Genomic DNA, 27,789 nt, shown 5'->3' on the forward strand with positions numbered 1-27,789 from the left:
GGCCCACTGCCTGCAACCAGCCCCCACGGCCCCTACCCAGCCCCACTGCCCGCATCCTGTCTGCACCTTGCCCCACTGCCCGCAACCAGCCCCACTGCCCGCATCCTGCCCACACCCTGCCCCACTGCCTGCAACCAGCCCCATTGTCCGCTCTGCACAAACCGTGCACAAACCCAGGCTCACTGCCTGCACCCTGTCTGCCCCCAGCCCCACTGACCATACTCAGCCCCACTGTCCGCACTTAGACCCACAGCGCATACCCAGACCCACTGCTCACATTCTGACTGCATCCTGTCCCACTGTACACACCCTGCCCCACTGGTGCCCCGTATAAATCCTGCCCGCACCGAGCCCCAGTGTCGGCACCCACCCCCGGTGCCCACACCCTGTCCTACTGCCAGCTCTGCCCGCACCTGCCCATGCCCAGTCACACCTGCCTGCACACAGCCCACCCCTTGCCCACAGCCTCCACACCCTGCCAAGGCCTTGTTCACCCTGCCCGCACTCCGCAAGCTTCCTGCCTGCATCCTCAGTGCACTGCCCGCCCCCTGCCCGCACCGTGCTCGTGCTCATGCCCTGCCTGTACTGCTCCCTGCCAGCACACCCGTCTCAACGGTCACAGTGGTGCCCCTCTGCCGTCACCCAGTAGCACAAACCCCCGAGGAGCGGGATGAGCCCTGCGCTCCCCTGTCCCAGCCGGCAGAGCCGCGGTCCCGGGCAGCACGTAGGGGCTGAGGGCAGTCCCCATCGGGCAGGGCCATGGGGTCCCGTGGGTAGGGCAGCGGCCGGTACCGGGGATGGGGCTTGGGGGGTGCCGCGGACCGGGGGGCCCGTCGGGGCCCAGCAAAGACGGCGGCAGCCGCGGCGGGGGGAGCGCGGGGCGGGGCCGGGGCGGGGCCGGGACGAGCAGCGCGGAGCGGGGCGCGCACCCGAGATGACCATCGGCGGTCCCCGCCGGCTGCACCCCCGCCTCGCGATGCCGTGCCTGCACAAGGTGAGCCGGCACCGGCCCCGGGCAGCGGGCACCGCGCCGAGACCGGGCACCGAGGGGAGCCGGTAGTGGGATAGGGGGGACCGGGTACCGCGGGGTCGGGGCGCTGGCATAACGGGGACTGGGCTCAAGCACCTTGAGGACTGGGTACCGAGGGGACCAGGCACTGGTACCTTGGGGACTGGGTACTAAGGGGTCCGGGCGCTGGGACACTGGGGACCGCTTGTCGAGAGAAACGGCTGCTGAGATGGTTGGTACCGGGCACAGGCACTATGGAACACTGGGTACCGAAATGGACCGGGTGCTGGGACCGTGGGGACCTGGCGCCGAGGGGACCCGGGCACCAGCACTGCACTGGGAAATGCGGGCATCAGGGACAGGGCACCCCCGGCGGCACGGGTGTTGGGATCTCCGGGGACCGCGGTCCAGCACCACTCAGTGCTCCGCGGACACCGGGCACCGCCCCGCGGGGAGATACCCGCCGGCAGCGCTTCGGAGATGCGTGCTCAGCCTCTGCCCGCCGGCCCGGGGCGCTGCCACGGTCCCGGCAGTGTTCGGTCCCCGAAACCGGGGCTCCCTGGCCCGGGGATGACCTCGCAGCTCCGGCATTGCTCACTCGCCCGGCTGCGGGGTGCCCTGGTCCGGCTGCGAGGTGTAGGGCTGTCCCAGATCCAGGCACAGGGTGCCAGTGTCGGGTGGGTGAATCCAGGCAGTGTCCAGGCCCAGTGCCCTGGGCAAGGGGCTGAGCGTGGCGAATGCTTGCCCGGCAGATGGAGCGGATGATCGTCAGTATGCAGGACCCCGACATGGGCGTCAAGATGAGGAACCAGCGCTTGCTCATCACTGTCATCCCCCACGCCATGACAGGTGGGACCCTCAATGGGGTGCCCCAAGAGGTGCACGGGTGGGGAGGCATTGGGTGCTCCCTGAGGGAATCCCGCGGAGCACCCAGCTACCTGGGTGGACCCCAGCAGCACCCATTCCAGCAGCACCCCACAGCGCTCTCCTCCCTGCACCCGCGGGTGCTCAGCACTGCAGCTGGCATCAATTATGCATCGGCTGAGCAGGGCGGGCGCTCGCCGGGGTGCCTGGCCCAGCATGGCCTTGGCAGGGCCCCCATCACCCTGTGTGACTCCCTTGGCACCCACCATACCGTGGTGCTCCAGTCCCGGAACCTCCCTGTGCTCAGTCTGGGGGACCCCATCGCACCCTGTTAACACAGCCTCGGTCCCCAGGGAATGACATCGTGGAGTGGCTCATCCAGAAGTATGGAATCTCTGAGGAGGGTGAGTGCCCCGGCACACGCAGCCGGCACGGCAGAGGCTGCCAAGGCTGCTGAGCAGACGTGCAGCCCCATTGCTGCTCCCCCAGAATCGCTGCACCTCGGCAACCTCATTGTGAAGCACGGCTACATCTATCCCCTCAAGGACCCCTGCAGCCTGGTGCTGCGGGCAGACGAGTCGCCCTACCGCTTCCAGGTAGGGTCCTGCTGCAGCTACAGTCCTGGGGCTCCCTCTACCCGGCACTACGACACCCATGGTGCTAACGTCAGCCTCTTCCTCTTCCCTTTCCAGACCCCCTATTTCTGGACCAGCACCAAGTGGCCGGCCACAGAGCTGGACTATGGTAGGTACCATCACATCACCTGCACCGGCATGGGACGAGCCCCTTCCTGGCCTCCCTGAGGTGCCACTGCTCCTCTTGCAGCCATTTACCTGGCCAAGAAGAACATCCGCAGGCAGGGTGACCTGATCGAGCATGAGAAGGTGAGCGCTGCCCTCCTCACCTTGCAACGAACTAGGGTGTCTCAGTTCACCCAGGAGCAGGGGCTCACCTGTGGGGCAACACCGACTCCCTGTGCTGGAGTGCCAACGGGACTCAGATCCAGGCACGGGGATGGGTGTCATGCCATGCCTACCCAGATGACACCACCACTGCTGCTCCCCAGGACAACTACAACCTCCTGCACAAGCGGATCAACCACACGTGGGACTTTGTGGTGATGCAGGCGCGGGAGCAGCTCCGGTGAGTTCGGGCACAGCATTGCTGCACCCTAGGGAGCTGCCAGGGATGGAGCACCCTTGGGTGATGGTACAGGCAGGGTTCCAGCGCCTCTCCACTGCCTTTGCATGGGCAGGGCAGCCAAGCAGCGAAGGAAGGGCGACCGCATCGTCATCGACTGTCAGGAGCAGGCATACTGGCTCGTCAACCGGCCCCCAGTGAGTACGTGATGGGGTAGCACTGAGGGCACGGGGGTGCTGCCAGCCCCTGGCACAATGCTCTTGTTGCAGCCAGGAGCCCCCAACGTGCTGGAGCAGGGCCCCGAGCGCAGGAACTGCCACACCACCCGCGTCCAGCTGGTGAGTGAGGTGCACAGGGCACAGCCACCCTGTGTGCTGGGGTGCTGAGCTGCCACTCCATAACACAACCCATTTGGGGTGTGAGCCCCAGCTCTGCTAACATCCACGTGTCCAGCCTGTCTCCCTGCTGAGCTGGGGGGTATCCATGTGTTTGCCTGTGTACCTGACACCCCTCTGTGCCAGCACCCCTGATCCCTGCAGTGTAGCTGTGCATGAGGAGCCCCAGCACCCTGGGTGCCAGCAGCCATCCCTGGGTCCTTCCCCATGTGATGGTCCCACTAACGCTGCCCCAGACACCCTCACCCCCCCAGCTCACCCTCACTAACCACCCACTTTCTCTTCTCTGCACCGGGTGCCGTGTCCTCTGCCCACGTAAGTGTCACTAACCCAGGGCTGGTGCCATGCCGGGGGGTGGATGCTGGGGTTCACACCACAGACTGTGCTGGCTGAGCCAGGAGGGGTGCAGGGATGAGGCTGGGGCCACAAGGATGGGCTGTGGGGTGCTGGGGTGAGGAGGGGGGCTGGATGCTTGGGTTCTTGCCCAGGGTGGCAAGGGCAGTGCACAGTGTCCCAGCCCCACCATGCCCTCACCTGACCCTGCACATCCCTTGCAGACCAAGAATATGGATTACTACAAGCGGGAGGTGAGTGGGGCAAGGGATGGAGGCTGCTCCCAGGGGACATGAGCTGCACAGCACCCCTGACGTGTCTCCTGTTCCTGGCCCCAGATCGAGTACTTCAGGAAGGCCATGGCCAGGACCAGGGTGAAGTCTTCCATCTGCCTCGAGGGGTGAGTGGCTGGTGGCTGCCAGGTCCTTGCTGGTGTGATGGGAGCACCCACATCCTTGCAGCCACAGCTTCCACACTGCCATCGCCATCGGCAGGGAATGGAGCTGAGGCTCTGTGGTCATCACAAAGTACATCCCCACCGTGTCCCTGCCACTACCCCACAGTGGCTGGGGCTGGTGGCAGCAGCAGCCAGTGGCCCTGGCCACCTCCAGCTGCTGGTCCTGGCAGGTACATCAAGTTCAATGAGCAGTACGTGCCCCACGACCCCATCATGTCTGGCTGCCTGCCCAGCAACCCCTGGATCACAGACGACACCACGTACTGGGCCATGAATGCCCCCACGTAAGCACTCACATGGGGGCTGCCAGCCCTCAGCTCCTCAGTACCCCACCCTGCAGGATGAGGTGCTGGGTCATGCAGCAGCCATGGGCTGCCCCCTGCCAGCTCCACGAGGTGCTGCCCACAGGGTGCCGACCCCCACGAAGCTGCGTGTGGAGCGCTGGGGCTTCAACTTCAGCGAGCTCCTTATGGACCCCCTGGGCCGGGCGCAGCTCCTCGACTTCCTCAAGAAGGAGTTCAGTGGTGAGCAGCCCCAGCCCTGCACCCCAAACCTCCCATCCCAGCACCCCCAGACCCACCACCGTGTCCCAGTACCACCTAATCCACCATCCCATCCTGACACCAAACCAACCCATTGCTCTGTCCTGCCCTCCCCCACCTGACCTCCCAATCCCAGCATCTCCCAGCTAACCTGTCCCAGCACCCCTGTACCACTTCACACCAGCTGGCTCCATCCCAGGGGTGGTTGCTGGGCCATGTGCCCAGCCACGGTGGACTTTGAGGGTGCCCAGCACCACAACCCCATCACCAACACCATGTCCCCCTCCCCAGCCGAGAACCTGAGCTTCTGGGAGGCATGTGAGGAGCTGCGCTATGGGGAGCAGTCCCGCATCCACGAGATTGTGGACTCCATCTACCAGTGAGTGCCAGTGGGGCAAGGTTTGGGGGGCAAGGTTTTGAGGGGGAGTCAGGCCATCACAGTGCAGGGGCCGGGCACCCCCCAGGCAGTTCCTGGCTCCCGGGGCCACTCGCTGGGTGAACATCGACAGCAAGACCATGGAGCGGACACTGGAGGGCATCAAGACGCCCCACCGCTACGTGATGGACGATGCCCAGATGCACATCTACATGCTCATGAAGAAGGTGGGTGAGGGCAGGCAGGGCAGGGCAGGGCAGAGCAGGATCCTGACACCTCTGCCCGCCCAGGACTCGTACCCGCGCTTCCTCAAGTCGGAGCTCTACAGGAACCTCCTGGCCGAGGCCGTCATCCCTCCGGAGACCAAGAAGAGGTGAGGGCAGGGCTGGCCCCGGCGCGGTCGGTGCTGGGGTGGTGGCTGCCAGTACTGACCCTGCTGTGCCCGCAGGGTCTTCCCTTTCATGCGCAAACCGCGGCACTCCAGCCCCAGCCCGGCGCTGCTCCTGCCCGCGGGCGACACCGAGGAACGGAGCCGCGGCCCCGCCGCGGACCCCGTCCCCGAGGAGGAGAGCTGAGAGTCCCAGACCCACCAGCACGGGAGCCCCCAGGCCCGGCACCCGCCGGCGTGGCTGCAGACCCTGCCCAGCACCCCCTGCCCCGCCGCAGCACCGTGGGGCAGTAGCACTGAAGGAGAGAAGCCATAGTCCCCCCTCGGTACCCTCTGCTCACATCCCTGCACCCTCCTCTTCCCCTTGGGGACCCTGCACCCTCCTCCCACCCCCCGGTACAAGACAATAAAGCCCTCATGGGCAAAGCTGTGGCTCCCATGGTTTTGTGGAGGGGTGACCAGCTGCAGGGTGGGGGCACACATGGTGGCAACCGGGCTGGATTGTGTCTCGTCTCCTGCCATGGGCTGGCAGCAGCACCCTCCCCTGCCTGCAGCACCCAGCAAGGGTGCAGACCCCAGGCAGGGGGGTACCACTCATATGTGCCCATGGCACAGCCACCACCATGGCTCTGTTTGTGCCAAGGGGCAAAACCAGACCCATTGTCAACTTCACTGCCCTCCTGGCATGGCTGAGCCAGCACTTGAGACACTCAGTCACCCTGCTGCCCCTGGTGCACACATGTACAGCCCATGGAGTGGACAAAAAGGCCCTTCGTGTGGGGCCAGAGGTGCCAGGGGTCAGCAAACTCGGCTGCAGTGGCGCTGTGGGCTGGCAGCTGAGCCTCTGCCTGCCCACAACCCGTTAATCTGAGCAGAGGCCAAGGATCTCCATCAGGATTATTCTCTTCCCTGGAGCCGAGCCACAGCTGTGAGGGATTAATGCTGGCAGTTACATAAAGGAGAGGGGGGCTGGTGCCCACCAGTGCTCAGCCTCATACCCCATCCCCTGCTGGGCATCCCCAGCCCACAATGGACTGAGCAGAGCCAGCCCGCACCCCAGCTAAGGAACAGCAGGGTGCTGGGAATGCTCGGGACTACAGCATCCTTCCCTGCCACAGATTTTGGGGCCCCTGGCACGGAGCAGGGGGGAGTTCATGGCTCAGTGCGGGGTCAGACAGAGGGACCTCGGTGCAGGGGAAGCTGCAGGAGCCTCAGTCACAGGATGGAGCTTGGGAGCTTGGTGCTGGCAGCCACTGGGCAGTGACAGATGGTCCCACACTCCAGGAGACAGTGCCTGCCATGCGGCTCCCTCCGGCTTGATCCAAAGCCAAACCCCAGCATGAGATTTTCATGCTGATGAACTGCAGCAGGGGTGTAAAACCAGGTCACAAGCCCCAGGCAGGAGGCAGGGATGGGCTGCCTGAGCTGTTATCTAACTCCAGCTTCCTTCTGCATGGTCCCTTCTCCCAGTCCATCACCTACCGGCAGTGGGACAGGGCAGCAGGAGGTGGCTTGGGGCAGAGCCACGGCCAGCTCAGCCATCAAAGCATCACCAGAACACCTGGATCCATCCCAAAACAGGGGTTTCTGCCTTGGGGAAGTCACACAAAGGGCTGCCAGAACATCCCAAGTGTTGCATAACCTCAGCTGCCACACCAAAAGCAGGGCACCATTTACAAACAATGCAAAAGAGGATTTATTGAAACCATTCAGTTAGACCAAGTCCTACAGGGCACAATTTGCAATAAGTTAAAGAACCAAACCAAACAGTCTTAGTGTTAAAAACCACACTAATACGTAACACAGTGATATATGCCATCATCACCCATCTGAGTTATTGAATCAAGGCACAAAGTCATTCATTAAATACTGCAAAGAAACAATTACACTGAGAAACAAGCTGGAAAAAGGACTTGTTTTGTTAAGAAGGTGCTGGTTTGGCACTGATGCGTTTAATTGAGCTGCCACAGGGAAATCTCCGTTTCCAAACTATCTGGAAACATTAATGAACAACTTAAAGCCAGAAAAGCCTCCCAAAGCCGAAAATTCATCTTTCCTGAAGCAACATTCAGTGTGCCTATGGGAAAGGTCAGGTCCAGGTAGGGATGGGAGGAGGGAGAGTGCCACAACAGTGTGACTGCAGCGAGCATACAGCCCGGGCTCCTTGCTCCCTCCCCAGGGAATTTCAGTGGGATACAATCTGCATCCAACACTCAGATCAGACTGCACTCAGCCTTGGGCTCCTGCAGCCATGCTCCCAGCTCTGCCCCAGGACAGGCTGAATCCAGCCCTCACAACCCGTGATGTGCAGCACTGGCACAGCCCCGTGATCCCTGCAAAGCTGGCACAGGGACCTGTGAGGCTGCTGCACTTCAGGTCTTTATTCTGCTGAGCAAAGAGGCAACCTAAGCTTGGGGACACAGCAGGAAAGCATCCCTGCACCCCCAGGTTTCCGCACGGAACAGCCTGGACAGAGAGAAACATAGGGAAAACCCACCAGTTTGAGTCCAGGGTGCTCTGAAGGTTCTGAGTGCTCTCCAGGGAGCATCCCCAGCTTCCTGCACAGGCAGGACTGCAGAGGCCAGCAGAACTCATTCCACATGGCTCTCTTGACTGCCTGAGATATGGATCACAGGGCAGAGGGAGTCAGGGCACACTTCACACCAGCTGGAAGCAGGAGGTGAGCGTCCAGGCAGACCACTGATGCTGCAGCTTGTTTTACTGCAGGACTGGAAGAGCTGAAGGGCTCATGTTTCAGAGCAGCTCATGTGGTGACTGCAGCTTTCCAGGATTGCGCAGCCAACTCAGACCTTTCCTTCCAGGCTGTTGTTTCCACATTCCACACCCGACCCCACCAGGAAAAGCAAAGACACTGAGCCACAGAAGTCTCCAGGGAAGATGTCACCTTTACTCAGCAACCTGTTCCATTCCCTCAGGCTACCAGGCTGGACAGAGAGAACAGCACCCAAAGATCCTCACCCAGCATCACTTCAATTCCAAGGGCACGGAGCTCTCTTTGGAGCTGTGCTGCAAAGAGAACTTGTGCTGTTTCCCCATGCAGTCTTACAGCTTGCCCACCTCCTGGCAGAGGGGACAGTGCTTGGAGATGGCTCCTCAGCAGCTGCAAGACTGAATGAGTACTTGCAGGGCAGCTGGCACTGCCACTGGGGTAGAGGGTTCTGAGAGTGGCAAGCCCAGCTCCCAGAAAAGGTTAACATGCAATTCTACTCTGAAAATAATGTCCTACATCCTCTGGCACCTCAAAACCAGTAAGAGAGGTGGTGTCTGAACCAGCAGGGACCAACCAGCCTGGGGCAGGAAGGAACACTGATGCATGAATCAGGTGAGAGACCAGCTCCCTTTCTGTGTCACCAACACTGCACAGCCCGGCTGGAAAGGAAGCAGCAGAGGAGACAGACACAGGTAGGTTTGTGACTGCACAGTAGGGCACACAGGGCTGTTCTTAGGAGAACAGGCCATTTTCTAAGTAGAATGAACAGTTTAACCTGCACTTTGCTGGCCTCCGTGACACCTCGCCATGGCTGGGGTCTATCACTATGCACATCCCATGACTACCAAAGGAGGGGCCCAAATCCAGGAGAGGGTGATTGCAAACCAACCTGCAGCCAAGCACCTCTCCCACGCCAGGAGAGCTGACTCAGAAAGGACACCTAACACCACACACCGAAGCTTCACTTCTCACACAAGCACCCAAGAAATAATCAACTCCGGCATCCCCAGCAAGCACATGCCTTCCTCCAGACACAGGCTGAGTCAGCACAGTTCTGTGGGCACAGAAGTATTGAGGGGAAAGCCCTCTTCCCCAAGCTGACAGCACTTCAGTGGTCGCCAAGCACTGAAGTCCCATCAGCTCTGAGGACAGATGCACTGGCAGCTCCCCCATGGCCTGGGCATCCCCAGACACTGGGGGTGCTTCCCCACCAGTCATGCTTTGGTTTGTGGATCAAGAAAGGCAGCTTCCCATTTGAATCCATGATCTGGGTTTGCCAAGAGCACGGCTGCAGAGGAGAAGCAGCACAGAGGCACCCGGCCCTGGGCAGCCTCTCCCCCTCCTCGGCCAGCTCACACTCGGCTCTGGAATCGCATCCTGTAGAGGCGGTCCCGGATGTACTGCTCACTGTCCACAGCCACCTGGCTCAGCCAGATCACCCTGCTCCCAGACACATCCTCCTTCAGCTTACGCTTCATCAGGGACACCGTCCCTGGCTCCTCGCTGGGCTGAGGGCCCTGCAGCAGCACATAACAGGCGTGACGGCTCCGCTCGAACAGCAGGGCTGTAATGCAGAGCAGAGGGAAAGCCCAGCCTCAGGTCTCTGTGCTCAGTGGCCACCAGACCCAATACCACGCACCCAGAGTACAGGAGGTACCAGAAGTGTCCCCCTGTGCCTCCTCACTGGAGGGCTGGAAGGAGAGGACTTACCATCGAATGCAATTATTTGGTCTGTGCTATTGCGGAGCTCCAACAGGACATTAGTGTAGGAGGGATGGAAAAGATAGAGCTTCTGGAGAGGAGCTTTGGATCTCTGCAAGAGGACACCATTAGGACATGGACCCATAAATTATCAGAGAGACACCACCAGCACAAGGCTCAGCTATTACTCAGAATAAATCCAGTTACTTGTCCATGTCTGTCCATGTACTTATCCTGTCTGATGCCACTAGAACTAGTGCTGGGATTCTGCTTACTGTTCAGTGCTCTCCTCCCCGCCCCAAGCTCCCTGTAAATAGCAGGCCTGCCTGCCACAGGCAGGAGACAGATTTTTGCCTTAGGGCTGGTTGAGTTAGCAGGGAAGCACAGGAAGCTCAGCTGGTGCTCAGACATGGCATACTCCAACACAACCCGTCACTAACGTTGCCAGCCACTGCCCTAGAGAGCTGTTTGTGACCCAGCTGAGTTGTGCACAGAGAGGATATTCACATGGCCATGGGAGATCACTGTGTGTGGTACTGCCACCAGAGGCTCCTGGCCAAACAGCAGCAACCACTGAGGTACCAAGCCAGCAGCCTCTCACCTCACCTACAGTACCACACCAAGGCAGGGCTCAGGGCATCCAGTGAGTTTGCTTGTAATGACGCTAAGTCCCTTTACATAGCCAGGCTGAGGATGACAAAGGTGCTGCTGCCACTACCAGCTGTTAGCAGGGACATTGCTATGGACATTGTGAGGGCCCCACAGAGACAAGACCACATGCAGAGGTCTACCTGCTTGAAGCAGGACAGACTGGTCAGAGCCCCCACACCCAGTGCAGAGGCTGCAGTGTTAGCGGCACAGACAAATGCAAATGGGAACACTGGGAGAAGCTCCACCCAATTCTGTCCCAAAGCCTGGAACAGCAACCATTCAGCAGCACTACTCACCGTTTCGTTTCCTGGCACCTGGTATTCACCCCAGATGAGGAAGGTGGACCGATGATCAGCAGTAGGAAGTGTGGCTGGCCCAGGGCTCTCTGCTCTTGAGTTTAGCTTCAGGTTCCACTGGACTGTTCCAGATCCACTCTCAACAACCATAACCTAGCAGGGAAGAAAGAAAAGGAACTCATACCAAAGAACTCTGACAAGCCATGAGAGAGAAATTGAGTCAGCTGTCTCCACCCCACACAGTCTATGGGAACAAGCATCTGATTCAAGGGAAGTTGATGAAATACTTGAAGCTGAGCATCACAGAGCTGTGAGAGCTGGGGCAGTCCACGTTAGAGCAACGTCAAAGTTTTGTAGCTATTTCAAGGGGTTCAAAGCTCTTTCATTGAAGCCTCTTGCTGAAAAAAGAATTAAAGTGCCTGAGCCAGCTTCAATAACCTGTTGAAAGAGAACCTTTCCCTGCCTAAAGCTTCCTAAAACCAGCCAGAGGGAACATCCCACCAGCTGTCCTCAACTCAATGCCTGCTCGAGCTGTGAGATGCAGAGAAAAGTGAAGTTAAAGGGAAGAGATTTCAAACCTTCTTCCTGTTGGGTCCAATTTCACTCTCAAGGACAATACCAAGAACATCAGGTTTATAGTAACCAAGCAGCGGCTCACTAAGGGAGAGAAAGAGAAGGGACAGATCATAACACACCCTGATGGCTTGGGCATACCTTGCTCTTTCAGAGCAGCCTCTGTCCTCCCACAGCTCCCCTGGTAGAAGACTTGACTGCCACAACATTAGGTTAGCCTGGTATCACTCCAACCCTAAGCCCAGTCCTAGGCATATCACAACAGGCACAGAATGAAGAATCAAAGCTTTGGGTGCCTCCATTGTGAAGCAGCACCTGACATTTGCTAGCAGAGGACATACAACACAGTAAGTATGGTCTAGATAAGCAGATAACATAATTCCTGTGTCCCAAATGAAAATGTATCTGCCAGGACTCTGCTGTTGCAAGGAACCTGAAAATGCCACATCCACCCCACACTGGTAACGCTACCTCACAACACGGGACACGTTGAGGGTCCACAAAGTCTGCAGATTGTGTGCATTGATCAGCGTAGCCATGTCCGAGTTTGCAACGAGGATGTTCTCCTGTGACTGCCCAGGAATTTTTGCCAGGTAACGGATGTCCCCAAAGCTGAACAAGGACAGAGGGATGATTATGCTTTCTAGACTGTGGATGGGTTTATTGAGGGTTTTGTTTTTTGGCTTGGTTTGGCTTTTTTTCTCCCTGCATAGTAAATGCATATAGGAAACCCCAGCCTGCTTTCTCTCCTTTCCTGTGAAACCCTGACCAAGCCATCAACACCAGCACTCTCCATGAGCTTCAGATGTGCTCCTAGTCCAAAAGCCATGTAGCCATGAAAGAACAAAGCCATCTTGTCAGGAACACCAGTACCCTCCACTCCACCAGCAACCAAAACAACCTCACACCTGAGAAGGGACAAGCGGTGCGTAGTGCTGTCAATGTTCTTCTCCCACTGAGGATCTTGCTGAAGGCTGGGAAGCTTAATTTCCATCCCAGTTGCTGCACTGTAGAGATCTTTCAGGGAATACGCATAGAGAGAGTTTTCTGTGCAAAAAAAAAACAAGAATGAAGGAGGTAAGTTGTCCTGCCCTTCCTCTGAACTCTACAATTTTCCAGATCTGGCAGATCAACTGTATTTTTAGGACTTGCATCATAGACTTGTAGTGGTATTTTGAGACTCAAGCCTGCATTTGAATGTTTTTAACATCTTATCTGTTCATAATCCAAGTGTTCCACAGTAATCACTTGCTAGAAATGACTACTTAAACCTTACATTCTCAACATTTTTTCAAATAAAATTACTACAAGGCGTAACAAACCTTAGCTTAAGCAGAAGCCACCTCTTCCCTTGGCCTTGAATAGCTCTTTTGCTAGGTGAAAGCACGACACAGCTTTTAAGAATGCAAAACACTCTTTCAGAAAACTGTTTAGGAATCCCCATTTCACAGCTATAATTACTGCTTTCAGACTGAATTCACAAACAGAACTGTACCTGTATAGAAAAGAAAGTAGGAGGAGGAGACCAGGTTCAGCCTGATATAACGAGGTTTCCCATCCACAGTCAGGCTTCCAGTGGAGCCGATCTGTTTGCCATTTTTTCCTGAATGGATGAAGGTCTTAATCTACAGAGGGAAGGGATAAAAAATAAAAAATAAAAAAGGTTAAAGACTACAAAAAAAGGTTACAGTACTGCTACTGCTCAAACCTGAGTGTTTCACAAAGCTTCTGAGCAGCTGGTACTGAATAGCAGCTGAGTGGGAGCAGCATAGCCTGGGATGGAGGTTTTGGAGATAGGCATGAGTTAGATGATCCCTTTTTCAAGTTTGGAAGTCACTTTCAGCACATCCCCTTGCCCTGAGATTTTACTACCTCTGCCAACCACCTCCCCTGCAAGCTGGGACCACCCAACAGCAAGTCCCAGCTCTGCTAAGAACAGCAAAGAACTATTCAAGCCTACTGAACAGTGACAACAATGGAGAGGACCTAAAGGCAGAAACATACCAGCATATGGACACAGGGGAAACTAGGCTTCACATGGTAGCTCTGCTAAATATTTTAAGTGCCCTAATTTACTCCTCTTAAGGTTGACATGAATCTAAGGGGATAAAAGAGCTGACATGTTTCTTTATAATCTTTTAACAGGGTAACAAAATCCACTAAAAACATCTGACCGATGAGAATTAAGGCTAAAATGAGGATCAGATTCAAATGTCTGGGCAATAGTCATGGTCTGTGGAGAGCAGTACACACTAGGGAAAAGAGAAACATCAGACCCAGAGAAATAGCATCATTCAGAGATGCTGAGTCAGGGAGGAACCCTTCTCTGGTCCTTGAGAGGGAGGGATGGAAAAGGGAAGATCTGTTGCTCTGGAAGTGTAGCTGGGGAGTCTGGCAGGTAAATAAGGAATAGTTTGCTGAGGAGAATGAAAGTCACAGCTGGAGAGGGAGAGCAATGCATCCACCAGCTGTTCCCAGCCTCCTGCATTGGGAGGAGACACATACCAGCTCTTGTAGATCAGCTTCACCTTTACTTACAAGCCCTAGCTCAGCAGCTGCCCCAGGACAGCAACAGCCAAAGGCATTCATACAGCAAGTGCAGCTACACACCACTTTACTCACTGCAGTGCTTAATACCTCTATGTGCTGTTACAGGCAATGTATCCTGAAAAAATCTTGTATGTTCCTGGAAATGTTAGTGTTGAAGCTTGCAGCAGGTAGAGGTCAATAACCCTCTCAGAAAAAGTTGCCATCTAAACCCCCTGCACACCTCTCAAAGTTCTGCCATGTCAGGGAAGAGCAGTATGAAGTAAAGTTCAGCTTCAGCCCCTCTTAGCAACAAAGCTAATTTACTTAAATTCTGAATCTGCCTTCTGACAAGGCTGCTTTTTTCCAAGCTGCAGAGCGCCACTCAAGCTCCCTACATTTTGCATGATTTCTCAAAAAAGAATATATTTTTACTTAAGCTGGCAGAGTGCTTGCCAAGTCCGAAGGAGGAAGGGATTTTGTACCAAGATAGCTAGAGAGGTTAACTGGAAAACAAATCAAAAGGCAGTTTGCAGAACAGAGACTACATTCAAACCTTTCTGGGCCACCTAAGATTAATAAAATAAAAAGAAGTCTTGAGATAACTGGGATAGCAAAAACAAGGAAGAAAGAAAACAGAAGTGAACCATAGGAGTCAAGAGGATGGAATTTCTGATGACGCTGGCAACAATGCCTTGGACAGCAAAACCTTATTTGCTTATGGAGGACTCTTGTGCGAAGACACGGAGCTCCCACTCCTCCCATCAGACTTGCAGGGAGACTAACTTTTGTATGCTTTAAACAGGACAGATTGCACATGCAGGTGATGCTGTACCACTCAATCACAGATAAAGATGTTCTAGCGTAAAAACACTTTTAGATACATGACTTTCCCCCTCTAAGAAATGGGAAATATGAAGGTAACACAACTGGCAGCTATTTCACTGACCCAAGTCAGAAGTAACTGGCACAGTGACACTAGGAAGAGAGCTTTGCAAAGCAGACCACAGGCAGAGATAATGTGTGAGGAAAGGGCAGTGGTGGTACAAAAGCACTGGTTGTCAGCTGTGCTTTGATCTAAGAGCCAAACCTGTCAGGGTTTGTTCACTTCCACTACTCTGAACAGAGTCCCAGAAAACTGCAAGCTCATCTAGCCTAGGCTCATTTCACACACAACCCAGGAACACATAGTGGAGAGCACACTGAGGAAGGGCAGGGATTCCTGGACAGCTTTTTTTCCTTGTTTCTTTCTTTCTTTTTTAACTGTAAATCACTTACATTGATTTGGGAGCGTTTGGATTCATCTCTGCAGGGTGGGAAAGAACCTGTCCCAAACCCACAGAGAGCAGAGGCCTCTGGACACCCCCTCTTAGACTACAAGACTGAAATAAATAGCATTCCTGCCATGCCCCGTGGTCCAGCCACTGGGCTTATCACAGCTTCAGAGTGACGTACCTTATCTCCTGTAGCAATGAAGATTATCAGGTCCTGAACTCCATCATTATCCACATCTGGAATCACTGACACAGGAGTCAGCACAGTATAATTAGTTCCAAAATCACTGGAATGTCTCCACTGAATTTCCCCTAGAAGACAAGTTATTAGGAAATATTCACTAAAACGCACTTTAGGTTGAAAGGCTTTTATTGCCCCTGCTCCTGGAAGTACTTTGCAGCAGCCAGCCATTCACAGTCCATCAGCACCACAAACCAGTCACATTAACGCTCATCACAAGGTACTTCATTGCATTTCCACATTTCAAACGAGTCCCAATACCCACAATTTTGAGTTATATTGGAAAGTAATTCTAGCTGCCTGCACAAATGCACCCAAACATCCTGGGCCCAAGGACAGGTTTTCTTGTGCCTTAGGTTAACACGTTTATCAGCATGTTGATGGCACAGAGAATCCTTTTTTCGTGATCCAAAGCTTACTGTTGTGTGTTTAAATCTGTACAGACATTTGAATACCATAAAGCAGCTGAATTCTGAACACAGCATTGCAACTACTCCCCATAAAACCTTCTTTGCTGCAACTTGCCTCCCCAAGATGTTCCATGGTGATGCAACCAGCTGCAACTCTGTTCACATCCCCCTCTCCCTCTTTTGAAGAACACACAGCACATTCAAGCTCGTGTGTAAATAGAGGTGGCAAAGATTTGGTTTCTAAATAATGGGGGGGGGGGGGGTGTTCTCCTCAACAGCTCTAGGCTGGTTGAGTGGCTCTACTCCATATGCTGCTGGCCTCTTTCCAGTCACAGCCCAGTGGAATTTGCAGTGGAATTTGGTGTGAGTGTGGGGAGACCACTGAGGGGGTTTCTTTTTAAGGAAGACTTAAGTGACTAACTAGGTGTTTAGAGGGGAAATGCTTCATCTCCCCTTCAAACAGTATCACATACAGCAATTACCACTTCAGGAATGCAACATCATAATCTGTTCCTTGTCAGGAAAGCAGTTGTACTGAAGGCCAAGAATTACTACCTGATGCTGTCTGCAATAATTTAAGGCAGGCTGTATTTGCAGTAGGATTCCTCCAAAGCCGTTACTAAAACATTGGAAAAAAATACTTGGATTTTTTAATTATGACAACAGATGTGAAGAACATTGCCCCTACGAAGTCATGGGAAGGTGAGGAATTTTACCTATGGAGAAAACAAAAAGGCAAAGGAAAACTGAAGTTTTAAATAACTATATCCTGGGTTCAGCACAGTTCAAAGCTACAACAGTAAGACCAGGCTGATGATACTTGGATTTCAATACATAAGGGCTCTATTCTTTGCTGGTCAAACAGCGGATAAAGTTTGGAGGACGCATATTACTGTCTTAGAAGAGCAATCTGACTTAACTGAAACAGGTAACAGTGAGATGGACTCAACACAAAGCACTTGAGAAGCTTTCATGCTCTAGGAGCACTAACTATGAAACCAGTCCCATTCTGTTCCACCAACTGGAGATAAGACTATTCTGTCTAACACAAAGGTGCTTGCTCAAAGCCCAAGCTCACAGCAGAAGCGTGGCAACAGAAGGCAAGATGGAAATCAGACAAGTGCCTGGACAGCAAATCAAACCTGGGTGAAACGGTTGGGTTTTTTTTGGTCATATAGAAGGAATAATAAAATTAGGATTTAGGAGGACTGACTCCAGCTCTTGCTTCAAGCAGCCGAAGAGGACTTCTCTCTGTCAGACATCCTCCAGGCTGGAGTTGCGGCTTATTTAGTGATTCCTTGCACAGAGACAATTTCATACATCTGATCATCGTGGTCCACTTTCTGCCATACCCCTCAGGAGACCAGAACTACACACAGGGCTCACACTGCAGGCTGCTGGAGGACAAGGTGAAGAGAGAAGTTGGAACAAAAGACTTATTCCTGTCCTCTTCTTGACTCTGGTCCTGGTCCTGGCCCTGGCAGAGATGGAATACGCACCTACATCGACTTTTGCTTTGACCTGGAATAGCTAATCTTAAACTCCTGTGTCTCAGTTTGCTTGTAAGATAAACATGCAGGAATGTTAGATGTCCCACACAAACAGAGGCATGCAATCCTACACTTCTTGTATGCTCAGGTCACTTCTGACAATGAAAAGAGCAAGACTTAACACAACTAGAATTGATACAGAAGCACTAGCTTTATCAGCATTTAAAGATCAAAAACACATTAGATACTTTCAGATGATGATCTGCCTATCTTTCCTCCTAACCTACAGGCAGAGGTTAGACAGCCTGAGAGCCCTGGGATCTCACCAATGCTCCATAATAATGAATCATTAACAGCTAAACATTGTTCTGGCTACTGTTTTTAGCACAATGTGATGCAAGTCAGACTTTGCCACTTTAGATACATTTAGCCTATTTAAATACATTTAGCTTATTTAAATACATTTTATTCTGGCCTCCCAACCCCCAACCAAAGTCAACTACACCAAAAAAAGCCCTTTTAACCTACTTAATAGCATAAAGGTAACAAATACATCAACTTCTGGGTTATTCACTTTTCTGTCTGAAGCAATTTTTAATCTCTTGCTTTTAATTTATTTACAGAATAAATACAGTAAATAAATTTTATCTACTGTATTGTTGTTGTGACCTCTGGCTTAGCCTGGTTCCTTCTCTCCAGGAGCTACTTCTTTATGACTGTCTCTAGCTACATGCATTTGGCACCTACATTTTGACCTGAAAGCAACTGCTTCATTAATAGTCTAAATAACCTGTGCTAAAGGTTACTGATGAGGGAAATGGTGCTAAGATATCTCAGCTGCTACAGAAGCTTTCTATCTATGTGTGCATCTATACTTCCATCCACACTGGAAATCAAAAGCTACAGTAGATCTTCCTCAGACCTCTCATTGTTTCTCTCCCAGTTTTTGGATAATAGGGCGCGAGTGCCTCAATCCGAGATACAGAGTACAGGATCCTAGGATTGGTTCCAAGGGAAAACATGCATTTTTTAGAGCCTCTGAAACAGTGACCACCAAAATGGAAAAATGTTTCAAGCTTCAAGAGTGTGGAAGGTTCAAAGTGCATTAGGATGATCATTGCCATGTTCCAAGAGAAGTACAGGCACTCTTTACCCCCACCCTACATGAGGCAAGTTGATAATGAATTTCTCCATCTATGGGTTCAGAAATGAAGGCTTTCAGAGGAACTATGCAAAATCCTGGACAACAGAAACAGACTCGTGAGTGTAAGTGCTCTCCCTGATGACTTTAAAATGATAAATCCTTAACACTCCTCTTGTCACAGCAGGCACTCCTAGCACACACACACACAAATGACTGGGAAGCATTGCAGGTGCAACCCCTGACAGTATGAAGTAACATTCACAGTTAGTGACTGCTGCTCCTGTTTCAAAAGCTGTTGAGATGTTGTTCTTACAATACAGCAGCTGGCACAAACCACCACAACAGAGTCCAGCCTTTGGAACAGAGAGGCTGAGAGAACAGGCGCCTCTCAACAGCCCAGTGAATGGCTCTGGGAAGGATAATAAATACTCTGTGCCCATTGTTCATGTACCAGCAAGTCATGTCATGCTGGCGTCCCCAGCCGCAGAGGTCCCACAGTCAGAGGGTGAGGAAAGCAGGAGCACCATCCTCAGTATGGCAGCAGTACCCTACTCACCACTCACCTGTGTGCAGGTCAACTGCTGTGAGAGACACCGGCTTCCCCACCACCAGACAACCCGAGGCCTCAGCCCCCCCAAGCTGCTTGATGCCACACTCCATCCACTCCACTTCCTCGGCAGCAGGCCTCTCCCACAGCGCTCTCCCGTTGGTGCCAGATACAGCAGCAATGAAGGCACACGGAGAAGGCAGACCTGAGGAGTAGACATGTCAGAGGGAACACTACCTACACACCCTACCTTTGCTGCTCCACACCACCTGAGAGCTGGGACTCACCCAGTCCCTCTCCACACCCACATAACCCAGACCCATAGCAGCTTCACTAATTAGAGCTAAAAGAGCAAAACCAGCCCTTACTGCAAGGCTTTCTGTTTCTGAATCAGCTACCTTCATCCAGACAGGATCTGTTGAAGCTGCTGCTGCCATTGCTAGCTTTGAATGCAAAGATGACATCTTGCACTTTGTCTTTATTCACATCTTGTATGGCGAGAAACTGGTAGGCCACTGTAAAAAAGATCACAAGGCAGGCACTGGTGAGGATTGCCTCAACCAACAACAAAGCTAGCTGGAGCAAAACAAATTCCTAGAGTCCTACTCACTGCCTCCATCTCTGACAGTGTAACCTCAGGACAAATTGGCTTTTGTATTAAAAAAGCCATCCACATGAGTACTGAGGGCTGGAAATTAGTGCCAAAGGATTTTTTAAGTTTCTTATGCCCCAGAGGATTTGTCCTTTTTTAAGAGCCAACCAACCAGAGACTGAACTATGTTGAACAAAGAACAGCTCTGGTCTTGGTGTGGGGTTTCTATTTCTGAAATATAAAAGCCCCAAAACAAACCCAAACCCAGCCCCAGATACTCCATGTTTCTCAGCTAAAAACAGCCTTTTTCAGCCCAGAGCAAAAGAACTCGGATGTCCGCAGGAACACACAAAGCTCAATCCCCACTGGTGAGCACCACCTCTGTGTTTATAGCACAACCAGCACACACCCACCACACATAAGACTAAAGAAAAGCTTTCACAGAAGCCACCAGGGAGCAGTACCCAGGCGAATGAGCCAACTAAAGCAACTACAAATGTGTGCAACTTATAAAAACCACAAGAAGACGCAATTCTTCTCCCCTTCCTGTTAGCCATGGGGAAAAGTCAGAAAGTCATACGGACAGAGGAAAAAAATGCCTAATTGTCCCCAGACCTCAGTTCAAACTTCAAGGGAACATTTTACAGACCAAATTTAAACAAAGTTATATTCCTAGATTCACTTCCCCACTTAATTCTTTCCCAAATGAGGCCAGCCTGCTACCTTGTTAGAGCTTCAGAGCAGCATCTAATTTGTCCATTAGATCCTGTAAACACCTCCTGGAAGGCCACTCCAATTATGACGGGCCACTGCTTATTCAGGTCAGGTATTCACGCAGCTCTTACTCCCAAGGGCAGCATCCCTGCAGGCCTGGCTCCAGATCGTGATTAGATAGAGGTCCACAATTCAAACTCATGGCACATAAAGGAAAAGGACTGTTGGTAGTTATTTATCCTGCTACAGCAAGCTCACCTGCATGGTTGTAGTTTCGGAACCATGTTCTTTCTGAAACTGGTCTCTCTGGGCAAGGAATGATAAAGGAGAAAGCAAACACAATTATGAGACACAGAAATAATGAGATGAAGAAGGCGGCAGTGCGCCACCGGGACAGCCGGGACAGCTGCGATGACTGCTTGTTCACTATTCTTCTCTCCACAGAGTTTTCATGGTTCTCTTGAACTTTTACATCCTCAGTCTTCAGAGGGTGGATCTCAGCTTCCGAGTCTTTGTTATCCATCACACCTCATTCATAGGTATCCTGACACCCTTCTTTCCCTTCACCTACAGTAACAGAAAGAGCAGTTAAAGTAGATTTTGGAATATATTAAAAAAACAACCAACCCAAAATATTCTGTTACTACCTGATATTCACTCTGAAAATACTCAACAGGAGGTGAGAAAATCAGTGTATTGTTGCAGAGCTGGATATAAAACACTGCTGGCACCAGAGGTCTCCCACACAGAGCAATGGAGAGAGACTGTGGGATGCAGGAAGGGCACAATTTCTTCTTCAATTTCTTCTTCTTCTGCTAGACCCAGACAAAGAAGGCTACAGCCTCTAAGCAGAAAGGACTGACTGGTCTGTAGGTCTTCCTCAAGAAAAACACACCAAAAGCTCCTTTTGCTGCAAAGACCTCTTGCTGCCTCCTGTGTGTGTCTGTCTGACTCCCAGATGGAGAGGTGAAAGGAAACACTCATGACCTTTATACCTCAACATAAGGCTGTTCCCTATTGCAGTGAGCACTTGAGCTTCCCCAGGAGACAGTGAGAGAAACAAACACCAGCATATTCTGTAAGGAACAAACCAAAGCTATTCAACACCTTCTCAGAAGAGAAACCACTTGGTAAGTTTAGCAAACCAGCCCTGCAGAAAGCAAGAGTGATTTTCCCCACTGGAGGAAAAGGAGGTGCAAACTGAGACTAAAATCAGGCAAATTTGATTTCATCAGAATGGAAGAAGAGCTAACAACTGCTATTTTAACTTGTCCTGTTGCAAGTCATAATCTTGAGCTACGAGATCCACCTTATAAAAAAGAGGGGTGGGAAAAAAAGCCCTGGTCATTTACAGAAGCCTGTAAGTCATCACCCACTAGAACAATGCTAATGGAGGTTGATAGTGCTTCTTTCAAAAAATAGCAGAAGGGAAGAAATACAGAATAACACATTCCAGTAGTCTGGAAAAAGCTGCATGGCAGTGTCATAAAAAGTTATATCAGAGCAAATAAACACAGCAACTGAGCCAATTTTCCATGACTGCCCCAGCAGTCACGTGCCTGGATTGTCCACTGGAGCAATTTACTTCCCCAGCAGAAAATAGCTTAAACTCAGCACCAACACAATGCAAAGAGCCTGGGCTTGCAACTCCAACAACAACAGGGCTTGTTGCATCTCATGTTTCACGCCCAAGCTCATTTACAGGTTCAAAGAAACAAGATGAGAGACACCCTTGGGAGGCCAGGGGGGAGTCTCACCTCCTGGGGTTGTCCCTGTCCCATCACAGGGAAGAGCTGCAGAGGCCTCTTCTCTTCTGGGTACAAATCACAGTGGGGCCAGACCTACAGCAAGGCAGAAGTTGAGTGCCTGGGGCGAGCAGGGCAGCCTGGCATGCTGCTGTCAGTCCCACAGCTAACCTCAAATGCTTGCTGGACTTACAAGGCTGGAGTCATGGAACACTTACTCGAACCTGAGTACCCTGACATCTATTCTACAACAGCACATCGAGTACAACATCTCACTCCAGACAATTTAATTCAAGCAGAACAGTACCATGCAAATGCAATCAAATCAATAATGTAGAAGCTGTATCTTATTCCAAAGATCTTGCTCTAAAGACCTCATCTGCCCTTCACATCAGTCTACAGCAACACAAAAGACACTCTCATGAGGTGGCTGTTTGCAGACCAACTGCAGGCACCTGACAGGGGTAGGAAAGCTCCAGATGGAAAGGGGAAGGAACAGTCATGCATCCAGCCTTCCCCCTGACCTGGCCACCGTGCTGGCAAGCCAAGCACCAGACCTGCAGCAGGTTCAAGGTACAAGGCTCTACACACAGGCCAAGCAAATGATTTACCAGAGCAGAGCAACCACCGCTGCAGCAATGGGGGATGGCAGCAGGAATGGCTTAGTGACCTCCCTTGCCATGAGGCAGATGGCTCCTGTGCCTCTGGCCTGCCTGTCTCCAGCAGCAGGCAGAGGTGGATCTTCTTGAACGCAGTGGCAATCAGTGTCCATGGCACGGGCTGCAGCAGGGCTCAAGCACACCACCACCAGCATCTACAGCTCCACAAGATGGAGCCAGGGAACCTCCAGGGCACAGCCAAGTGCTTCCAGCTCCTCTGCAATTCCCCAAGAAGACCCAAAGCTGGGCTTCTCCCAACTTAGTCCAAAAGGGACACCATCCTAACGCTGTATGCAAGGTCTATTTTTATGATTCACTACAAATCGCACCACTCTCATCTAGACTGGGATGAGAACAATAAAGGAGTGGTAATTATCCTGACAGCCCCAGTAATTCCCCTTCTTTTGCAGCAATGACCCTCAGAGCCACGGACTACAAAGAGCCCTCAAAGCATTTAAAGCAATTCTTTATGTCTTCTTTCAGGGTTTGAATAATGCCCTTTGCACCCCTGCCAGAGCAGAGACAGTACCAGAACAAGGACCACAAAGGTCAATGGCAAAGACTCAAAACAATACAGGAAATCCCATTGCTTGCACTTGCAAAGTACATGCTGGCAGCACGGGAAATGGTCTGAGCTCTGAACAACAAAGAAGTCTGGTAATCGGTTTAATTGAAGACAAGCAGAAAATGATAGTATGCGTTTCAGATGGTTTTACTATCCTCTAGCAGCCAGCATTTTGTCTCCTGCTGGTAGAGGACACCAAATAATTCACTGGGAAGTTCAAGCCATCCAGCCACCTTGCAAGGAATTAAGCAGTGACAGGATCCTGTGCTGCTGCATTATGAACACACGCTGCATGCACTAGGTCTCACAGCTACCTGTGGATGGGAGGCATTATCATGAGAAAACATGGGAGAAAGACTTCACAGGAAAGGAAATGACTAGAAACCGCAGCATGTGAGACCCAAACTGAACCCACTGCAGTACAGCCAGGGTCTGCATCCCACACAACTTCAGCTGCTGGTGTGAGTGCTTCCATCACTCCCTAAGCTCTAAAGGCTACTCTCCTCAGCAACTGGAAGAGCTAAAAGCAGTCCTTGATCAAAGCCAAGGAGGAACAAACACCCTTTCCTGTCCCACAGCAACAATGCTGCGCACAGGACAGACACAGCTTTACCCACCTTCACAGGGACTGACTTTCCTCTTCTCCTTGAAGCTACAGCGCATATTTACAGATCTGATCTCAACCAAACCAGTGAAACTTGTGCAGCAAGCAGTTCACACCAAGCCACAGCTACATCCAAGAGACAAACTATCATTACCAGTCAGCTAGAACTGCCTGACAAGCAGAGAGAACCACATGCAGTTAGGTGTATGAAGACTGGTGACAGAAACCATATAAGTATCAGTGTGATGGAAGGTTTAACTCATTTTCCACCCATAAAATACCAAACCCTGGCATCTGTAATCTCACCAGGCACTAGTTCTTCCTGGAAAATTCCTAGCAATATACCATAACTTAGGTTTGATGTTCAGTATGTTTATACCTTTCACAGAATGATAAATTCAGTTTCTGACTGGCCATTTTAGGAACCCAAACACAGCACTGGGCTGCCCTGGCTCTTGTGTTTGTTTGTTTTAAGCACCTTACAGGTTTCCTCCCTGTCAGCCAAAAACCGTTGAAGCCCCAAGCTGCAATTAATATTGGTGAAACAGCTTCCAAGTTTTGCTTTGAATAGGATGCAACATTCCTTTCACAGCTCCTTCCACAAGCAGACTGTTCAGTTTTGATCCCTTGTATGGCATGGCTCTGCAGCAAAGTTGCTGGGCAGTCACCTGCTGCAACATGCAGACACTGTTGGATTTTTCCCTTTTCCATAGTTCCGCTTCCACTCACATCAGGGTCCAGCCAAGAGGAAATAACACCTAAGGCTTCTCACAAATGAAGAGATTTTCCTTTCCAAATACATCCACACCCTGCACACAAGCTTGTCATTTGGCTGGGTCATCTGCAGCTCATAACTCTTTCTCAATATAAAGTCACAGCACAGGCTGGAAGGGAGAACTGCCTTAAGGAGACCATCTCCTTCCAATGCCGGGTACCTCTGCTCCTGCTTGTGTCCACACAGCCTTTGCAGGATGTTGTAACCCAGACCACACAAAGGCAACGCAGGCACCCAGCACAGAGAAACACTCACATTCTGCTGCTACAGTTGTCCTTTGCCCTCCCCTCACTGCTGCTGTTTTGCCTGTTATCATGTGTCTCTCCAAAACATCAAGTTATTCTTAAATGACACATAACTGTCTGGTGCCACAGAGAATTCACAGCACAAGTTACAAAATCCTCAGAGTATAACCAAGTACCACCTTAGAATGTGATACATTTGTCATTTGTAGGAGAAAAGTTCTGTTTTCCAGGACAGGAGACAGGGATTCAAGTAGAGAAACTTGATCTGTTTAGCAAAGAGCAAAACACGACCCAGTAAGTTCCCAAGAGAGCAATGGGAAAAGCAAAACTCTAAGATGAAGAACATGATTAGAGCCTGTATGGAACTAATTATAGTGTAGGCCAGTAATAACAACCAGCAGAAACATGCGCCATTTATCATCCCGGAACTTACAAGCTTTGCTGGAACCAGGCCACTCACCCTCACTGACTGTTGCAGATCCCTTGCGTCAACCCCAAGAGCAGTAGTTACAGAGTTGTTTGAATTTCTCATGTCAGAGACATCCCCACCTCACCCATGGGGCTCCCCGGCCTTCACCAGCACAGAGTCTTCTCTGCACCGCCAGAGGGATCTCGGTGCAGGAAAACCCTTGAGAAGAGGCTATGGTCATTTCATGTGGGTTTATTGTAAGACAGAAAGAAAGTACATTTAAGGGGAACACTTGTTCCACAGGTCACAAACGCCGTGCTGCCCACTGGGTCCTGCACAGCCTAACGAGGTTTAGGGCAGGATGAAACAACAGTCTTCCTCCAGCCTCTGCTGTTCTTGTCAGCTACCTCCCAAATAAACCCCTCTTCTCCCCCCAGAGATAGATTTTTTTCTTCTTCTCTCTGACACACATTCACAGAGGAAACCTCATTCATTCACAAGCCATTCTACCTGCACACCCAACACCCAGCCTGCAGAACCTCTTGGCTTCCAGCCTCCATTGCAGAGGGCTGGCTCTGGTCACACAGAGGTTTTTGCTTTCCAAAATAAGGCAAAAAGGGTGGAAATGAGATTGGAATTCAACATATTAAAGCACTTTTTTTCTGCGAGAAACATTCTAATTCACATCTGCAAATCAGCCACTGAGGCAGAACAAAAAGGGAACTTGAACCCTGTCCAGGAAGGGTGTTGAAAGCTGGAGGTTGCTCTGTAGAGATGAGGGGTTTCTCGCGTTTCTGTTTGTCTGAACACAGACCCACACGCACAGCGCTGTGCGAGCGCATCTCCGCAGACCTCCTACGCAGCCCAACCACCCGGGATCAACCAGCTCAGATTAAACACAGAAACCAGCTCTGTGGGCAGAGCCCCTGCCTCTTGCAAAAGGGATTAAATTCTTCCGAAGACTTCTCGATATAGCTTTAGGCCGGTTCTTGAGCTGCCGAAGATGGACAGCAAACACACCACACACACACCCAGATCACAAGGAGGGGCACCGGGCTGGGACAAGTGCAGCAGGGAGGGCTGGGTTCCGCGGTGCTCCCCGCCGGCCCTGCTGGCGGCCTTCCCCAGCTCTGAGCTGCGGCTCGGCGCGGGCCCCGCCGGTGGAGCGGCTGCTGCACACCACGCCCGCCCCGTTGGAGCCGGTTCCCTGCCTCTACAGGACCCCCTGCAGTGGCGGAGGGGCGGCCCGGAGCCAAGCCCAGACCTTCGGGGCGTCCCGAAGCTCACCTCACCCCCAGCCGGTAGCCGGGGAGGCCCCGCCGCGGCCGAGCCGCACCGGCAGCACAGCCCGACCCCCGCCCCGCTGCGCTCCGCACTCACCCCGTGCGCGCCGCCACCGCCGTCACTTCCTCCTCCGGCGGAGGAAGTGACGGCAGGACGCAGCTGCCCAGTTCCGCCGTGCGGGGGCCCCGCAAGAACGAGTCCGGGAGCGGTGAGAGCCACAAACACAGTCTTTAATGCGATCAGACCGCGAGAACAGCACAGGCACGTACAGACACCCCGAGAGCGCCCCGCCGCCCCCCGGCCGCCCCGCGCTCCCCGCACCGGCACGGGGGTCACAAAACAATACGCGAACCGCGGGTTAGATGTAAAACAACAGGGATGGGGTCGCATGCACTAAGGACTAACACCGAGAGGGCGCGGGGAGGCCGCGGGGAACCGAAACTGTTAAAGCAGCTTTATGGAAAGGGACAAGCACCGCCCGGACCCCCCCGCACCGGCCACGGCCGGAGCACAGGCTGACAGACACGCTCCTGTTCGCGTTAGGAGAGAGAGGTGTTTAATGACACCGGCCTCAGCGAGTTGAGGAGCAGCAGCCAGCCCCGTGCCCCGACAGCTCCCAGCGCGGCTGGCAGCAAGTGCGTTACTCACAGAACACCGGTCCGGGGTCCGGGCTGTGTCGGGCACAGCGGGGCGGGCTCCTCCCCACTGCAAAATAAACCCAGTTACAAACAAGCAAGTTACAATATGCAGAGTTCTTCCACACGTTGGTGCTGAGGTCCCAAGCGCAGCAGTGCGCTGCTGGCAGCCCCTGCCTTCCCTTCCGTCACCCTGGCCTTTCCTCCAGCCCCAGTCACCTCTGCTTCTTGGCCACCTTCTGCCTGCCTGGCCTTGGATAAAACACATACACAAATGCTTTTTTTGCAAGTCAGAAAACACCAGGAGGTGGCCCTGACTCCAGAGTGCACAGAAAACAGGCAGGCTGGTTCTATACCCCCCTACTGAAGACACTGGCCCAGATTTTGCACTGTTTGTATCTGAACTGGAAAAGTACTAAAACCAGACTTGAGCCCCTCTCAGAAATGTACTCCAGATCATTTGCTCATTCTCAC

At 52.5% G+C, this 27,789-nt stretch overlaps 2 protein-coding genes across 4 annotated transcripts; one reads left to right on the forward strand and one right to left on the reverse strand.

Moving 5' to 3' along the window:
- Nucleotides 1–873: 873 nt before the first annotated feature.
- On the forward strand, nucleotides 874–5,913 carry RGS11 (regulator of G protein signaling 11). Of its 3 annotated transcripts, none has more exons than XM_062639493.1 (17): nucleotides 874–994; nucleotides 1,762–1,858; nucleotides 2,227–2,277; nucleotides 2,363–2,469; nucleotides 2,566–2,617; nucleotides 2,699–2,757; nucleotides 2,940–3,016; nucleotides 3,129–3,210; nucleotides 3,283–3,351; nucleotides 3,966–3,995; nucleotides 4,080–4,141; nucleotides 4,369–4,482; nucleotides 4,607–4,722; nucleotides 5,032–5,119; nucleotides 5,205–5,343; nucleotides 5,407–5,489; nucleotides 5,565–5,913. In XM_062639493.1, the coding sequence occupies exons 1-17, from the start codon at nucleotides 935–937 to the stop codon at nucleotides 5,689–5,691; spliced, it is 1,413 nt and encodes a 470-aa protein (XP_062495477.1). In that variant the 5' UTR covers nucleotides 874–934; the 3' UTR covers nucleotides 5,692–5,913. The 3 variants fall into 3 exon arrangements, with proteins under 3 accessions (XP_062495477.1, XP_062495478.1, XP_062495479.1); XM_062639494.1 differs by having other exon boundaries at nucleotides 3,972–3,995; XM_062639495.1 differs by lacking the exons at nucleotides 874–994; nucleotides 1,762–1,858; nucleotides 2,227–2,277; nucleotides 2,363–2,469; nucleotides 2,566–2,617 and having other exon boundaries at nucleotides 2,712–2,757; nucleotides 2,914–3,016.
- A 2,899-nt stretch (nucleotides 5,914–8,812) lies between these two features.
- Nucleotides 8,813–26,878, reverse strand: FAM234A (family with sequence similarity 234 member A). The gene is made up of 12 exons (XM_062639496.1): nucleotides 26,777–26,878; nucleotides 20,653–20,961; nucleotides 19,487–19,603; nucleotides 19,105–19,293; nucleotides 15,438–15,568; nucleotides 12,952–13,081; nucleotides 12,365–12,503; nucleotides 11,928–12,068; nucleotides 11,462–11,540; nucleotides 10,884–11,036; nucleotides 9,946–10,048; nucleotides 8,813–9,799 (listed from the first exon to the last, which is right to left on the reverse strand). Exons 2-12 carry the CDS (start codon nucleotides 20,915–20,917, stop codon nucleotides 9,588–9,590), a joined length of 1,659 nt encoding a protein of 552 aa, XP_062495480.1. The 5' UTR covers nucleotides 20,918–20,961; nucleotides 26,777–26,878; the 3' UTR covers nucleotides 8,813–9,587.
- Nucleotides 26,879–27,789: the final 911 nt, after the last annotated feature.

The sequence above is a fragment of the Pezoporus occidentalis genome, unplaced genomic scaffold, assembly GCF_034315485.1.
Source record: "Pezoporus occidentalis ecotype Australia unplaced genomic scaffold, CSIRO_AGI_Poc_V1 ctg60, whole genome shotgun sequence".
Taxonomy (NCBI): domain Eukaryota; kingdom Metazoa; phylum Chordata; class Aves; order Psittaciformes; family Psittacidae; genus Pezoporus; species Pezoporus occidentalis.

Coding starts and splice junctions, on each gene's coding strand:
- RGS11 (XM_062639493.1), top strand. CDS start 935: ATGACCATCGGCGGTCCCCGCCGGCTGCACCCCCGCCTCGCGATGCCG. Junction 995..1,761: donor CGATGCCGTGCCTGCACAAG/GTGAGCCGGCAC, acceptor CTTGCCCGGCAG/ATGGAGCGGATGATCGTCAG. Junction 2,470..2,565: donor AGTCGCCCTACCGCTTCCAG/GTAGGGTCCTGC, acceptor TTCCCTTTCCAG/ACCCCCTATTTCTGGACCAG.
- FAM234A (XM_062639496.1), bottom strand. CDS start 20,917: ATGGATAACAAAGACTCGGAAGCTGAGATCCACCCTCTGAAGACTGAG. Junction 12,504..12,951: donor CTACTTTCTTTTCTATACAG/GTACAGTTCTGT, acceptor TTTTTTGCACAG/AAAACTCTCTCTATGCGTAT. Junction 11,037..11,461: donor TTGGACCCAACAGGAAGAAG/GTTTGAAATCTC, acceptor CTTCCCTGCTAG/GTTATGGTTGTTGAGAGTGG.